Source organism: Catharus ustulatus, chromosome 10 (assembly GCF_009819885.2).
Source record: "Catharus ustulatus isolate bCatUst1 chromosome 10, bCatUst1.pri.v2, whole genome shotgun sequence".
In the NCBI taxonomy this organism is placed as follows: domain Eukaryota; kingdom Metazoa; phylum Chordata; class Aves; order Passeriformes; family Turdidae; genus Catharus; species Catharus ustulatus.
Window position 1 is genome coordinate 26,291,977 of NC_046230.1, and position 14,817 is coordinate 26,306,793.

A 14,817-nucleotide genomic window follows, 5' to 3' on the forward strand; every position below is an offset into this window, starting at 1 on the left:
TGAAAGCTGAGGTTGTGAGAATGATCTCTGCAGTACCAGGAGCTGCTTTGCACAAATGTGTGTATTTTGAGCCTGTGTGCAGTTTCTGGAGAAGGAGGATTGTCTGTTTGGGAAAAGCTATTCCTCAAACCAATCTGTGTTATTGTTTGGAAATCCTGACCAAGCAGTTCAAAAGCTTGTCATAGGAAAAAGTTAAAACAACTGCTGTGCATTTGTGGAAAGAAATTCTAGAGACTGTTGTAACAATGTTTTGTTGTCTTTTGAAGAAATGCTGTTCCCTATATGATTTCAAATTCAGAAGGTAGGCAGGATTGCAGATGGGCCTACTTATGGAGTAGAAAATAGTTTTATTTCTGTAATAAAAACGTTTTACAGAAGTGTACTTGAATATATTGCAATGATCTGAAGCTCTTGACAAGTTATTCTTCGAATTACAAAGCAAAAGCAGTGCATAATCATAATTGTGAGTTAAATAGCAAAGTAGAGTCTTATTGGTATTATGAGAATTAATTCTACCCTCTAAATTCTCTGATTAAAAAGGCACCAGTACTAGAAAAAATCCTTTTTCTTTTTTCTTTTCTTTCTTTTTTTTTTTTAATGTTAATGAGCATGCCAAAATGCACAATGCCCTGGAACCATAATTAATGGTGGTTTTCTGACAGACTCAGAAAGCAAAACATGAAATAAAAATCTAGATTACAGAGGAGAATTCTGGGACTAAATTCTGTGGAGTCATGCATTTCTCTGCCTCTGGCCAGTGCAGTAGAATATAACATTAGGTGTTTTTTCTATAACTTCAGAGGTATTTTGTGTCCTGTTTTGCTCTGGGTTGTGTTTCTATCCAGCCATCTGTTCTTGCCTGGGGAGGATTTTCAATGTGTCCTTATAAGGGGACTCTGCAAAGCTGAAGGAGGAGTTCTTGTTTATGTATTAATTTCTACTAGAATGCACAATATGTTAAAGTAATAACAGCCTGTCCAGAAATGCACCTTGGTAGACAAAGTGTTTATTAGGTTGGGCCACTTCTCCCATTCTTGTTACAAGTCAGCACCAATTTGTGTTTTGTGCATGCAAACCCTGATTATTCATAAATATGGTCCCTTTTGACTTGGCTGTTGTGCTGGTGAAGTGAGGCATTTCCAACAAGACCTGTGATAGTCTCTAGCTCAAGCAGAGGGCAGATAGTTTCCTTTCATTCTATATCCTGTTCAACAATTTCAGAAACTGCACATCTGAAAATGTCATGTATCTCTCATGAAAGAATGCTTTGTCTTCAAAGTGCTGCATTTCCCCCTGAATAAAATAAACATAAATAAATAAAATCATTAATATATCTCTTTAAATATGAGCACTCAGGCACTCATCAAGTAAACAAATACATTAATGCTATTATATATTGTATATGTTACAAAACTCTAAGAATGTTCTATATAATAGCTTCATTCAGTACCTTTTTTTTCTTTCTCTCAAGAATTGGGATTTCATCCAAATTCTAAAGGTTAAGTTGTCAATAGAACTCAAAGGGTGTTTTGTTTCCATTTGTATAACTAGTTTAATGTTTTTTAAGGCCTCCATGTACACCAACAATGGAATCAGTCAGTTACAGGGGAGCTTAGCAGGACATTCTCAAAGTTCTCTTCACAGCAAATTATGCTGAAACTAATTCAGGAAAAGAGCAACTCTCTTCACTGAAGGGGTTACTTAGCACAGCATAATAAATATTCAAATACAGATGTAATGTTCCAGCTTCAAGATCAGAGATGATGATGAACATGCAGCACGAGAACAAAGTCCATGGTTCAGGCAGTTTAATAATTACATTGTGGCTCCTTGTTAAAGCTTCATGTAATTTTCATTAAACATTATCAGTGTCTGAAAAAGCAAGTGCCATGAATTTGATTAGCTAAAACTTGTGAGCTGGAGTCCAGCAGAGCATCACTTGAACTCCCACAGCAACAAGTGGCTGAACTACTGAATGTTTTTAATTTCTGCACTGTAAAAGAAAGTGATTGGGAAATACTGGATTTTATATTTGTGTGCTTTTAGTGATGTAAGGAATGATATATTCTCATTCTTCCCAGCTGTTTAACAGCAGAAATGGAATCAGGAGCATGAGCTCTAAGCTCTTCCACCTAACAGTTATTTTTGTTTCACATATATACTGGGTGCATGGTTTTTGCAGAACATTATTAGTATTTTGGCTTTGAATAAGGCAACATTTTGTACATTCCTTATTAACGGTGAGTAATGTTGGCATATAATTAAATTGCTGAGGCAGCTGTTGTGGCTGAGGCTCTGGGTGTTTTGAGGTGTCTGTGGGGAGCTGTGGCTGCACCAGGTTACTCTGAAGTGCCAGCAAGGGCTTTGGAAGTGCTGAAGGAATAGGCAAAATTCTTCCTTTTTGAGAGAGGAAAGTTCTTCATACTAAAACCTTAGTGCAGCATGTCTCTTTGGTATCTGATTTTGGTGTAAAATTAAAATACCGCTGTAGATTTTTGTTAATCCATTTTTCCCTGCTCTGTCAGAAGTCACAAGGGCAGAACTGGCTGTGAAATCGGCTGACACTGTCCCAGCCATCTCACAGCTGGTGCTGTCCTGGCTGTAGGGCACTGTTGAAAGCTGTGGCCTGGCCCTGACCTCCTCTTTCCAAATATTTTTCTCCATTTTCTTCACTTGGGGCTGCAGGCTCAGGCAGATGAGTCTGTTAATGCAGCTGACACAATCAGCAGGATCTGTTTCTGCAGGGTCAGCAAGGTGCCTGTCCTGTCCCTGGCCCCAGGGGCTGTTGGAGGAGGCGCTGCCATGTGGCACACTGTGACACTGCCATGTGGCACACGGTGGCACTGCCATATGGCACACTGAGGCACTGCCATGTAGCACACTGTGACACACTGTGGCACACTGAGGCACACGGTGGCACTGCCATGTGGCACACAGTGGCACACGGTGACACACTGTGGCACACTGTGGCACACACTGTGGCACACGGTGGCACACAGTGGCACACTGTGGCACTGCCGTGTGGCACACAGTGGCACACTGTGGCACACGGTGGCACTGCCGTGTGGCACACTGTGGCACTGCCATGTGGCACAATGTGGCACACGGTGGCACACTGTGGCACTGCTGTGTGGCACACTGAGGCACACTGTGGCACACTGTGACACACTGTGGCACACACTGTGTCACTGCCATGTGGCACTGCCATGTGGCACACTGTGGCACACTGAGGCACACGGTGGCACTGCTGTGTGGCACACGGTGGCACACTGTGGCACACTGAGGCACACAGTGGCACTGCCATGTGGCACACTGTGGCACACGGTGGCACACAGTGGCACACTGTGGCACTGCCATATGGCACACGGTGGCACACTGTGGCACACGGTGGCACTGCCATGTGGCACACTGTGGCACACTGTGGCACACGGTGGCACTGCCATGTGGCACACTGTGACACTGCCATGTGGCACACTGTGACACACTGTGGCACACACTGTGGCACTGCCATGTGGCACACGGTGGCACTGCCATGTGGCACACTGAGGCACACGGTGACACACTGTGGCACACACTGAGGCACACTGTGGCACTGCCATGTGGCACACTGAGGCACACTGAGGCACACGGTGGCACTGCCATGTGGCACTGCCATGTGGCACACAGTGGCACACGGTGGCACACTGTGGCACACTGAGGCACACGGTGGCACTGCCATGTGGCACACGGTGGCACACTGTGGCACTGCCATGTGGCACACGGTGGCACTGCCATGTGGCACACGTTGGCACTGCCTTGTAGCACACTGTGGCACACTGTGGCACACGGTGGCACTGCCGTGTGGCACACGGTGGCACTGCCATGTGGCACACGTTGGCACTGCCTTGTAGCACACTGTGGCACACTGTGGCACACGGTGGCACTGCCGTGTGGCACACGGTGGCACTGCCATGTAGCACACTGTGGCACACTGTGGCACACGGTGGCACTGCCATGTGGCACACAGTGGCACACTGTGGCACACTGAGGCACTGCCATGTGGCACACTGTGGCACACAGTGGCACACAGTGGCACTGCCATGTGGCACACTGAGGCACACTGTGACACACAGTGGCACACTGAGGCACACTGTGGCACTGCCATGTGGCACACTGTGACACACTGTGGCACACGGTGGCACTGCCGTGTGGCACACTGAGGGACTGCCATGTGGCACTGCCATGTGGCACACTGTGGCACACTGTGGCACTGCCATGTGGCACACTGAGGCACACGGTGACACACTGTGGCACACTGAGGCACACGGTGACACTGCCATGTGGCACACGGTGGCACACGGTGGCACACACAGTGGCACTGCCATGTGGCACACGGTGGCACACTGTGGCACACTGTGGCACACACTGTAGCACTGCCGTGTGGCACTGCCATGTGGCACACTGAGGCACACGGTGGCACTGCCATGTGGCACACTGTGGCACACACTGTGGCACACTGTGGCACTGCCATGTGGCACACTGTGACACACTGTGGCACACAGTGGCACTGCCGTGGCCGCGGGCAGGCTGCCTGCTCTGGGCTGGAATGCCATCCATGGGTTCAGCTGGCACCTTCCCTGCCTCAAGCATCATGTGTGATCGAGAATGCAGAAAAACAGAAGAGGCTCCAAACCTGGTTTTGTTTGTAGCAGCCCAAGAACCCTTTGGTCTGCTCCAGGCGTTTGGAACCATCAAGAATCCTGCACATGCTGAGACACCTGTGCCAAATGGCTGGAGATGTGCTGTAGCTGTGTGATTTTCCCATCTCAAAGTACTGTCCCAGGAAAGGAGCACCTTACCCATTCCTCAAGTTGTATCTTCACAAGGTAGCTTAAAGCAAGGCCCTAGTCCTTCATCTACTTTTCATCTGGTTTAGTGCTTGCTGAAAAAAAAACCCAGATTTTTATCTCTGTATAATTGCATGAAAGGGTGTGTGTAGTTGGAAGAACCCCCTCCAACCTACACCAAACACCCCCATGCCTCCCTGTGATCCCTGTGAACATGCTCATGCTCGTGGTGGTAGCTGAAGTCACTGGGAGCTGTGTTTTGAAACGAAAAAGCAATATGTATTTTGTAGATTCAGGGGCTGGATGTTTCAAAGTACTCCCTGAAAACACTGGATACTGCTGAGTGTGTTGTACCCCTAATCTGTAGAATGGGGATGGCTTTGCAAAACCACATGGAGATGTCTGAAGTTGCACTGTGATGATTTTGTCATTGTCTTTTAAAGATAACTTAGTACACTCACCACTGGAATGGATTTTGAACATTTTGCAGCAGGTATGGATGAAGCTGCATGTTAGTTAAAGAAAATCCTTCATAGCACATCAGAAATAGAGCTTTGAATAGTGAAATGCCCTTAGTGAGTAAGCCTGGTACCCCCTGGAAAAAGTGTGTGTTTAGATAATTAACTGTGGAATTACAGTGCACGACCACAAGGTAATGGGGTAATGTGAATATAAACTGGAAAAAAAAGTCTGAGACAACTGCCAGCCTAATGACATTGATGCTTTGTCTGCAGTCTGGTATGTAAACTTGATGCCAATCAAGAATTTTCTCCAAACGTTTTCTGTGTGGGTTCATGCCAGCGTGAAGCTCATTGTCTTCAGCAGGATGTGATTCAGATCATAATTTAACTCAGTCCCATTTCCACTTAAGTTTGAATTTAACAGAGCCGTAAACAAGTGACAAGCCATAAAAATTGGGCTGTCCTACTGAAATTGCAGGATTTTGAAGCACTTGTAGGAGAAGTGTCTGTCTCTTACGTGTTTGAAGGTAGCTCCTACATCACAGGGGCTGCTGCAGTCTACTTAAAGAGTTCCAGTGATCACATACGTGGCATCAGGACTTGGTGCTGTGCTTTATGTAAAGTCTTTTCATGTTGTAATGAGAGCAGAACTTGGCTCTTGAATTCTTCCAGTCTATGGTAAGAGAAGGGGAAAAGCAGCATGGCAAGGAAGACATCCAACTGCATCTAAGGACAGAAAACTGTGTTCTCATGCAGTTGTTGGACCACGTCCTGCCTTTCCCAGCAAGAAACATTCACAAATTCTCTTACAATATCCAGGAGAACACATACCGTATGTACAGGTGTTTTTATAAGAGGTTTTCTAAAATGTTTTCACCTGCTGTTTTCTAGTGAACAATAAGCTCCCCCTGCTTTTGGACTGGAAGGGTGGCAGTAAGGGAAGTGCCTGCCCAGGGCTGCAGAGCTGGCAGGTGCTGGCACAAGGTGACCTCGGGGTGACGGGCTGGGCACGGGCTGGCAGCAGTTGCTGGCTGTTGTGGCAGCCCCAGCCAGTCCTCCCACCAGTTCCAACAGCTGCCAGAAGCTGCTGTGAAGTACCACCTAATTATAGCATTTTTCTTGATCCTCTTGATCCCCTTCAGAGATTCCTGGCCCTACCCTTGGCCAAACTCCCCACCTAAAGGCAAGGCGCTGGTGGGGTGTGACAGTGGCACCCACTGCTGCTGCCACCCTTAGGAGGATGTGGTGCTTCCCTGGGGAGCTGTTGGTCTCTGAATGTCCCGGTAATGTAACTACTGCCCAGTTTGATAGGCAGTGTCAAATATACACACAAATTCCATTCGTTTCTGGGAGAATTGACATATGCACATAGGGTAATTGTTTTTAAAGCTGTAAATCCTTCCCATTTACATCTTGCATTTTCCTCACCTGTGTCTGCAAGACATAAAGATCACATTGAAAAGAATGCTAGAGCTCAGGTTTTTAAGCAGATGATACTAGACTTTTACAGATGCCCAGTGTTGTGTGAGTTTGTGCACAGTTCCCCTTCTGCTGCCGCATCCTGCATGGTGCTGGTTACTGGAATAGTGTGGGGTGTGGCTCTGGCTGTAGTTTTACCAGAAATTGCACTGCAGTACCTGAGAAAGCTCAGACAATAGACTCAAATGTTGTGTCCCTGGGGTAATTTTCTTAAATTTAAGAAACTTCCCATCTGTGAAGGGCGTATCTGCCACATCACGCCGTGTCAGAGCAGTGAGAATGGCCTCTGTCCTCGCAGTGCACTTTCTTTCTGTGCTGCTTTTGTTTACAGAGGGACGGGAGGAGGTTGGGCAATGCTGTGGCTGTGCTCCAGGAGATGCAGGCAGATTTCCCAATGTCTGGCTCTGTTCAGCTGGGGGCTCCAGGGAGTGTGGCTGCCTTGGAGCTCCTGAGCCAGGGCTGTGCTGGCTGAGTCAAGCTGCCCACTCACCAAAGCTTCACTTTGATGTGGCTCCTGGCAAAAACCCACGCTCGGGCCTTGTGCTTGAGCCCTGATAAAGCACCCCAAAACAGCTCCACAGTGTTAGTCACACTCTTTGTTTGTGTTTATTTCAGGTGACAGTGCACTTACTGAGTAATCAGTTTGGCTTTCTCAGTTTCCCTACAACCTTTTTAGATTAGTTGCTCTGAATTTCCTAATACCAGGGGAAAAAAAAAAAAAGAGGTCTGAAAATAGAACCCACTGAGATACCTTGGTTGTTGGAGTGAGTACAAGCAAAAGAGAATTTGTGTCCCTCATGCTGCTGGTTTGAACTCACTGAGATGTCTTGGCACGGCTGCAGTGGAAGTCAGGGATTAGAGCCTGGCAGTTACAAAATGCAGGACAGAGCAGCAGCACAAATCCAGAGAACACTGACATTTCAAAGGCTGACACACAAACAAGAGGCATTTAACACAAGCCTAAGGTTGCAACAGCTGGAACAGAATCCTAAAGTCTGAGTAAAATACTCAGCTGTTAGATCTGAGCTTTGGTTTAATTTTCTTTAGTGGGGGGCTGCCATTGGGATACAATTTGCCACTTGCTGAATTGGAACTCTGCAGGAATTTATGGGTGGGAGTGCCATGACCAGAGCAGGCTGGAGAAGGAGTTATGGTAGATGTTCTCTGTCCTTTTTATCAGATTCTTGGTATCTAATTTCATTTGTAAATAATTAACATTAATATTAATATTAACATTAACATTATTTCTCTGATTTTATTGGAACATGTAAAGTTCTTGTTTGCATTTGGAGACCCCCATCAGTCTCCACCCATGATGCAAAAACAGAAGCTAAAATGGGAATCTCTGCTTTCCTTTGTGCTTGTTTATGAATGAAGAACTTGTTGAGAACTGGCCTACTCTGATATTAGGATTTATAATAATAAGAGATGCAAAAATTGCTTATGAAAAATTGAAATTGAGAATTTTAGTATGGATTTTGAGGCTGCTTGTCATATGTTTGCATACACCTCAAATAAGAATCTTACAAAAGTTTATAAAAGCAAGTCATAGAAGTTCCTTACTTATGTACATAGTTCTATTTCAATATTATAGATGATTGTTAAAGTTTGAGGCTCTTTGACTTCATGCACTGTATGCAAGAATTCTTATACTTGAAATGTAAGAGTAAAGAGAAGTTAAAATGTAATAAAGATTTACAGTGAGGGGAGGAATAGGTGTTTTAATCCTAGAGAGAAGCAATAGTGAGTGGTTTCATTGTGAATAATAACAAACAAATCCTCTAGAAGCTGTGAAGAAAGGGAAGTGACTCAGCAGTTTGAGTAACATTCATGTAAAAGTGTGATCTTCCGTTTGAGAGTTGTTCACTAAATGCAAAATATTAGGAGAAGAAAAATGGCTACAGACTGCATAAAGATATCACATTTTTCTGTTATTTAAAAAATGATGCAGATTATTTTCCTTTTTCTTTTCTTGTAGTTCATACTATTTTTGGTAATACCTGAGGTGTACATCACAATATGAAACTTGGTTGTGAAATTGGTCTGGGGATCAGCTGGGCGTGGGAGTGGTGGCAGCAGTGGTGGCCAGAAGCAGGGTCTGCAAAGGCAATGGCAGGTTTAGGATGGAACTCAGTAAAGATTTTAGACTGCTCTTTTATGAAAGTTGGATCAAAATAATTTTACACACACAGAATGTTTAAAATTTTTTTCCTTCAACACACTCTTCTTAAAGACTTACCTCTTTCTAACAAAAAAAAACCAACAGAGGAGACCCCACTCGAGTACAGACCTGGTTAGTTGGTTGGGCTTGGAGCCAGGCAGTCCCTTGACAGATACAGACCACTGATTCCTTTAACAATCTTCCTTTTTCTTTTCTTGTTTCAAATAGAATTACATGCTCATCCTTAAAATGCTGGGTCCTAATAAGTTTCTTACAAAACAGATGTATTTCAGTGTAAGCTTTCAGTTGCAAGGAAATTCTGGTTCTTTCAACACTGAATTCCGTGGCCAAAAATATTTTACAGTGATCATTGTTATAGTTACTTCACTGTAAAATGTGTGTGGATTTGTGCACGACTCTACTGTTTTCAGGGTAATACATATATTTGAGAGTTTGCATACTGAAATGGGAGGTGTGTTGTTAACTACAATGACAATAAAAACGCTTAGTGCCTTTACAGAGAAATTGGTGATTACACATGAGACATGAGGCTGTCATCTGCCTGGTTTGACAGATTGGGAATATATGTGGGAATATATGCTGGTATTCTTGGAGACATACAGAAATACTTATTTCCATAGTGTGGAAAGCAACAAAGCAGCTGGATTTGGCAAGACAAACACTTGTCTTTTCAACACTCAGCAAAATGACTGTTTCTGAGTGAGGAATGGCCATGTATTGAGTGTGTAGAAAAAGACTGGCAGGACAAGAGTAAACAACTTTCAGACAATTAATTATCTGAATATGCATATGTATTAGAGATTTTCAGTAGGACATAGAATTTAACAATTGTTCTAGTAAAAATAATTATTTAATAGTCGAGCAAAAGGAATTAGAACAGCAGGGGCAGAAGATTAGAAGAAAAAGTAAACAACCAGATGATAGAAAATTTCAGGTGGTGAAGGGTGAGGGTTAAATGACAAGGGCAGACGTGGAATGATAAAAACAAATAGGACTTCCGTGACATTATGCTTAACTGTCTATATAATATACCAGATATTTTATGTTAAGCTTATATCTTTTCTTTCTCAGTCACATAGAAAAAATTACAACATGGCAAGATCCTCGGAAGCCGATGAGCCAGCCACTGAACACGTCAGCCACCACCCTGCAGCCACGTCCACGCCGGCGCCACAGAGGTCCATGGCAATGTCCCAGCCAAATCTCAGTGAGTACTGATGGCATCTCTCTGGTGGAAACAAAAGAGACAGGAGAGACACCTCCTCATTTGTTTGGTTCATGAAGGTAGCTCTGATTCTGCTGTCAGACCTAACAGTAATGTTTCCTCCCGTTCATTTACCTAATTTTCCCCTCTGTAGGCTTGGCAGCAGGTGAATTTGTACTGTTTGAGGTGAAGTTCTAACATCTCATGTTCTATTTAGAGTCTCCATGGCTGTCTGGTGTAGTGTTAGACATAGCAAAATAAGTTCTCTCTGTGTTTTCTGTTCTGAGGTGGTGTAAAAACCCTCACAAGCCCCCCTGTCATGTCCAAGCTGTTGGATAACCTGCAGTATGAATTACCACAAAGTTCTTACAGCTGGTGTGGTTTCCCTGCTGTTTCTTTTTAGCACTTCAAGTGTAAATTTAATTGTCAGCGTACATCAATCTGATATTGCCAGATTTAAACTGTAGTGAAAATAAAGCCATGAAAACTCTAAAAATTTTAAGGAAAATTTGTAAATGGAAGAAAACATTTTTGAGAAGAGAACATAATCAAGAATTACAAATAATCCCTAACCTTTCACTTCTGGAGCTTTAAACTTTTCTGCTACTCAAGAAGATGAGAATAGGTGAGCTTACAGGGTTAAGATCATGAAACTATATCCAAAAGGCAGACTTAAAAACAGGCATAACAGATTCTTGTTCTGGTTAATTTTTAGTAAGTTATCTCATGATTTCTTGATTGTCCACTTGCAGTGTGGTTCATGTCTCTTCACATGCCAAGAAAATGCTGAACATTTGTCCGCTAATGATCATCAATAGTAGTACTGCAATCTTTACTTTTGTCTTAAATTTCTAAGAAACCCCTAGGCTGACCTCTGAGTTAATTAACTTCAGTTATTTTTTCTACCTTTGTCTCATCACCTGCCTTGCTTGCATATATGCAGTAAGAGTGTTGGTTATGTTACAACATTCAGTGGACAGTGGCAAACCATCATGTGAGAGTGGATATCTGCAGAAGAAACCTGAATAAAATCTGAAAGGTTAGGGCATGTGCAGAGTGTCCTAGCACATGGCCAGACTAACAATTGCTGTGCTGTGGCTTCAGGCCACAGCTGCGTGTGGGTCAGTCTGTTTATAGCAGAGCTGGAATGGCCAGGAGGTAAGAATAGGACAGCAGGGGTTTTGTTCATACCAACTCCTCCGCTTATGTTAACATCTGTTACTTTGTCCCTAGTTAAAAAACAGCAGTGCTATAAATCAGGACACTGTACAGAACATTTTTCCCCTCAGTTTTTTAGTGGAAGTGAATGAAAGCCAAATCCTGGACTAAAACACATGTGTAATGACTTTTAGAGGAGGGGTTTTCTTGAGATTCAAAGTATTAGCAATAAAAGTCTATACCTAATGAAAAGTCTGTTCTTGAAAGTATTTCAGGTGCCCAATAAGGGTATTTCCACAGACTTCAAAATCTGTCCCATTAAATGCAATTTGTATTTCATTCAGTAACCTTCATTATATATATGTATGATGAGGTTCTACTTTTCATGTAGGTGTGTATGCAGTTCTTGGCATAGTGGTTCAGATGTGTGATTGAATGTCCCCTAGAAATAGTGTGTAAAAATCTACACAGTGTCTGTATTTATTTAATCCAAAAACGTTCCACCAATATGTCTTGGTGAAGTTTTTCTCATTTTGATGGCTTTCAAAGGCACACTAAACGTGACACTATATTATTAAAAAATATGTCTTGTAAGATTTAATCTAGAAACCTGTGTGCATGCATGTATATACACACAGAGAAACGACAGAGAAAGATTGCCAGCAGTCTGTGCAGAACACTGCAGCCTCTGAATGCTTCACAGGGCACTTTGAAATACTTGCGGCTGTCATTTCCAGTGCTGAAGGAGAATGTCTCTATTTTTAAATGGCACAGCCAAGAGGAAGGGGATTTCTGGTGCTCTGTGCTGGCAGCAGTGGAGCTGCTGAGCCCTGTCCTGTGTCTGCCCCAGCGCAGGAGCAGAGCTGAGCCAGCTGCATTGGTGCCAGCGCCTCACGGGCACGGGGGCTGCACACCCAGCACCGACATCCTCTGGCCCTCATCTTGTGACTTTGCAGTAAATGATGTCTGGGCCTCTCTCATGTACCTTAGCGTTATCTATTGTTTGTTTGTTTTGGTACTGTAGGAAGTGAAAGAAATTTTTCTTTTGAAGATGTGCCACTTAAAAAGAGAAGGATTTAGTATTTCAGGTCTGCACACTGGTCTGCACTTCCAATTACTAACACATGTGTTTTTCCTTGTACTTCTTAAGACAAGGAGGAAAATGTGGTTTGTTTTGTACAGCTTGTTGCTTTTGGTTTATAAACTCCTTTCAGCAATACTTGCCGGAATTGTACAAAGGCATTGACAAACATTTTATCACAGAGTGTGAATAGATACCAAGTGAATAGTATGCCTGTGTTTGGAGGCAACAAAAGCATATAGTGAAAGTTGGTTGAAGTTAGTAGTCATACTTTTAAAAATCTGCTGTATTTTTCTGCCTTTTCTCTTACTCTGGTTTTATGTTGCCTATTTATGAACTACAAGTGAACACTCCATTACAGTTAGTTTTCACACTAACATTTAGAAGTACTGCCTTTTAAATGTTATAGAACAAAGGCATCAGGTGTTTTATTCCTTTGATGCATCTTGTTAAATTTACAGAAAAGTAATATATACTAGACAACTTTCTGTGCTCATTTACACAACACCCCTAAATTCATTGGCGTTTCATCAATGAAAGGGAAAATTTGTCACATAGATTGAATGCTTGTTCTTAGGTTAGCTTATATTCAGACTTGTTAAATTTGTTTTTTCTTAACATTTACCATTGTTATTTCTCTAAGATGTTTGTACATGTAAATACTTAGGACAGCACAGCATTATAGCAATGTTTTCAGTGTATGTTTTGTTGTTTGGAAGTGGTCAGCCTCACACTAAAGACAAGCAGAAACAGTGGATTTCTTGCATCTTGATAAGGACTTCAGAAACTTATTTACTTGTGATGCTGATTCTGCACAGATCCCAATTTTCTGCCATTCTAAAAGAGTCTTTTCCAGCTGATTGATAAGGTGTTAACTGTCCTGCCGGTCACTTACTGCAGCAGAGTCAAGGGCCGTTTGTGGAAGGAGGGATTACCCTAGCTGCTGCTTTAGGGGTCATGGCCAGGTCCCTGAAGGGGCAGAGCCATCCTTAGGGGACCCTGAGCTCCACGCCAAGGCTGGCAACTGCTGCCTGAGCCCTTCTGCCCCCAGGGCGTTCCCTGCTCTCAGAACATTGTGGAGGCAGGGCTTTGAGCTACGTGGGGCAAGACTTAGAGGAAAAATTCAGTCCTTACAGGAGTTTATTTTGCAAGATTTTTTTAATTAAATGCTACTTGGTTTGCAGTCTTATGCTATATTATGCAACACTCAAACCATTGTTATTTCCATCCTTGTCACTTCAAAGTGTTTTTAGAAACAGATTTCTTTTGTGATTGGTACTCTTCATCCAGTGGGTAAACACAATCTGGTCTTCATTTAAATATTTTTCCAAATTTAACAATTTGAAACTTACTTTGCCTTAAAATAATGAACCCCTCTAATAGTATTTGTGTTTCTGTATAAGTTAGCTTGAATTTGTATGTGAGTTTCCTTAAAAAGCTCATCAAAAAGAACATACTATCTGCAAAAAACCTTGGAAGACTCCTGCCCCCGCTGTGGCACAGCTGGATGTGGGATTTGGGCCCTGGAGGAAATAGCAGTTGCAAGGCACAGTTACTCCATGTCCCATATGAGTCACAGAATGTGTGGTGAGCAGTGCCCAGAGTTGCTGGTTTGAGAGTTTTGGGCACTGCCACTTTGTGAAAGGCCCTATGAGATTGTTGGGTGTGGATAAGGGCTTCCAGTGTATCTGAACTGTGGTTAAATTGGTGTTTGGTCTGGCTCAAGCCACCAAAGCCCAGCCAGGTGGGGTGTCCCTGATGCCACCACTGTCCCCTTTGCCCCTCTGCACAGTGGACACTCCAGCAGCAGCAGTTTCAGAAAGGTGTGGCCTGCTTTTACCCCTGCTGGTACAAAAAGAGAACTGGTGTGGTTCCTCAGGCTGTGCACAGGATGGCTTTAACTATTAATTCACTGGTTCTCTAAGATGAAGGACATTGGGGTAGTAGAAATTAGAATTTTTTATTGTAGAAGAGCCTCTGATGCTTGTTGTTTAATAGAAAATCATCCATGAATCTAAGAAGTTTAGCTTTTGTTTGTATTGCTAATGGTATTTCAAATAATTCTGGACAATTGAGAGTTACAGCTCTTTACCTCTGCTTTAATTTTTTTTTAACCAGCCAGGAAATCCAATCAATAAAACAATGCCGAAATCCTATCTAGGAACAATAAACACATGAAGCCAAAGTTTCCATATCCTGCCATGATAAAAGAGGTGTAACTGCTATTGTTTGAGGATGATAAAAGGCAGTTTTGGTAACCATGTCAAAGCCAGTCTCTGGAGATAAGAGCACAGAAACTCCCAAACTGTTTCAAAACCAAACAATGTGTATTTTAGTGTTCTCTAATGTCCATGAAGAGTGTTCACTAATGTCCAGGGTTTTCAATTCTTGGTTTGCATTGCTGGAAGTTTGGCTAGACATGTGTG

The 14,817-nt window shown here is 43.1% G+C and overlaps 1 protein-coding gene across 1 annotated transcript in view; it reads left to right on the top strand.

Annotated features, from left to right (window-relative positions):
* WWTR1 (WW domain containing transcription regulator 1) overlaps positions 1–14,817 on the top strand; it is a 37,417-nt gene that overhangs the window by 11,500 nt on the left and 11,100 nt on the right. The window contains exon 2 of the mRNA XM_033069007.1: positions 10,020–10,155. Within this exon, the coding sequence (XP_032924898.1) occupies positions 10,020–10,155 (136 nt within the window). The remainder of the gene's footprint in view (positions 1–10,019; positions 10,156–14,817) is intronic.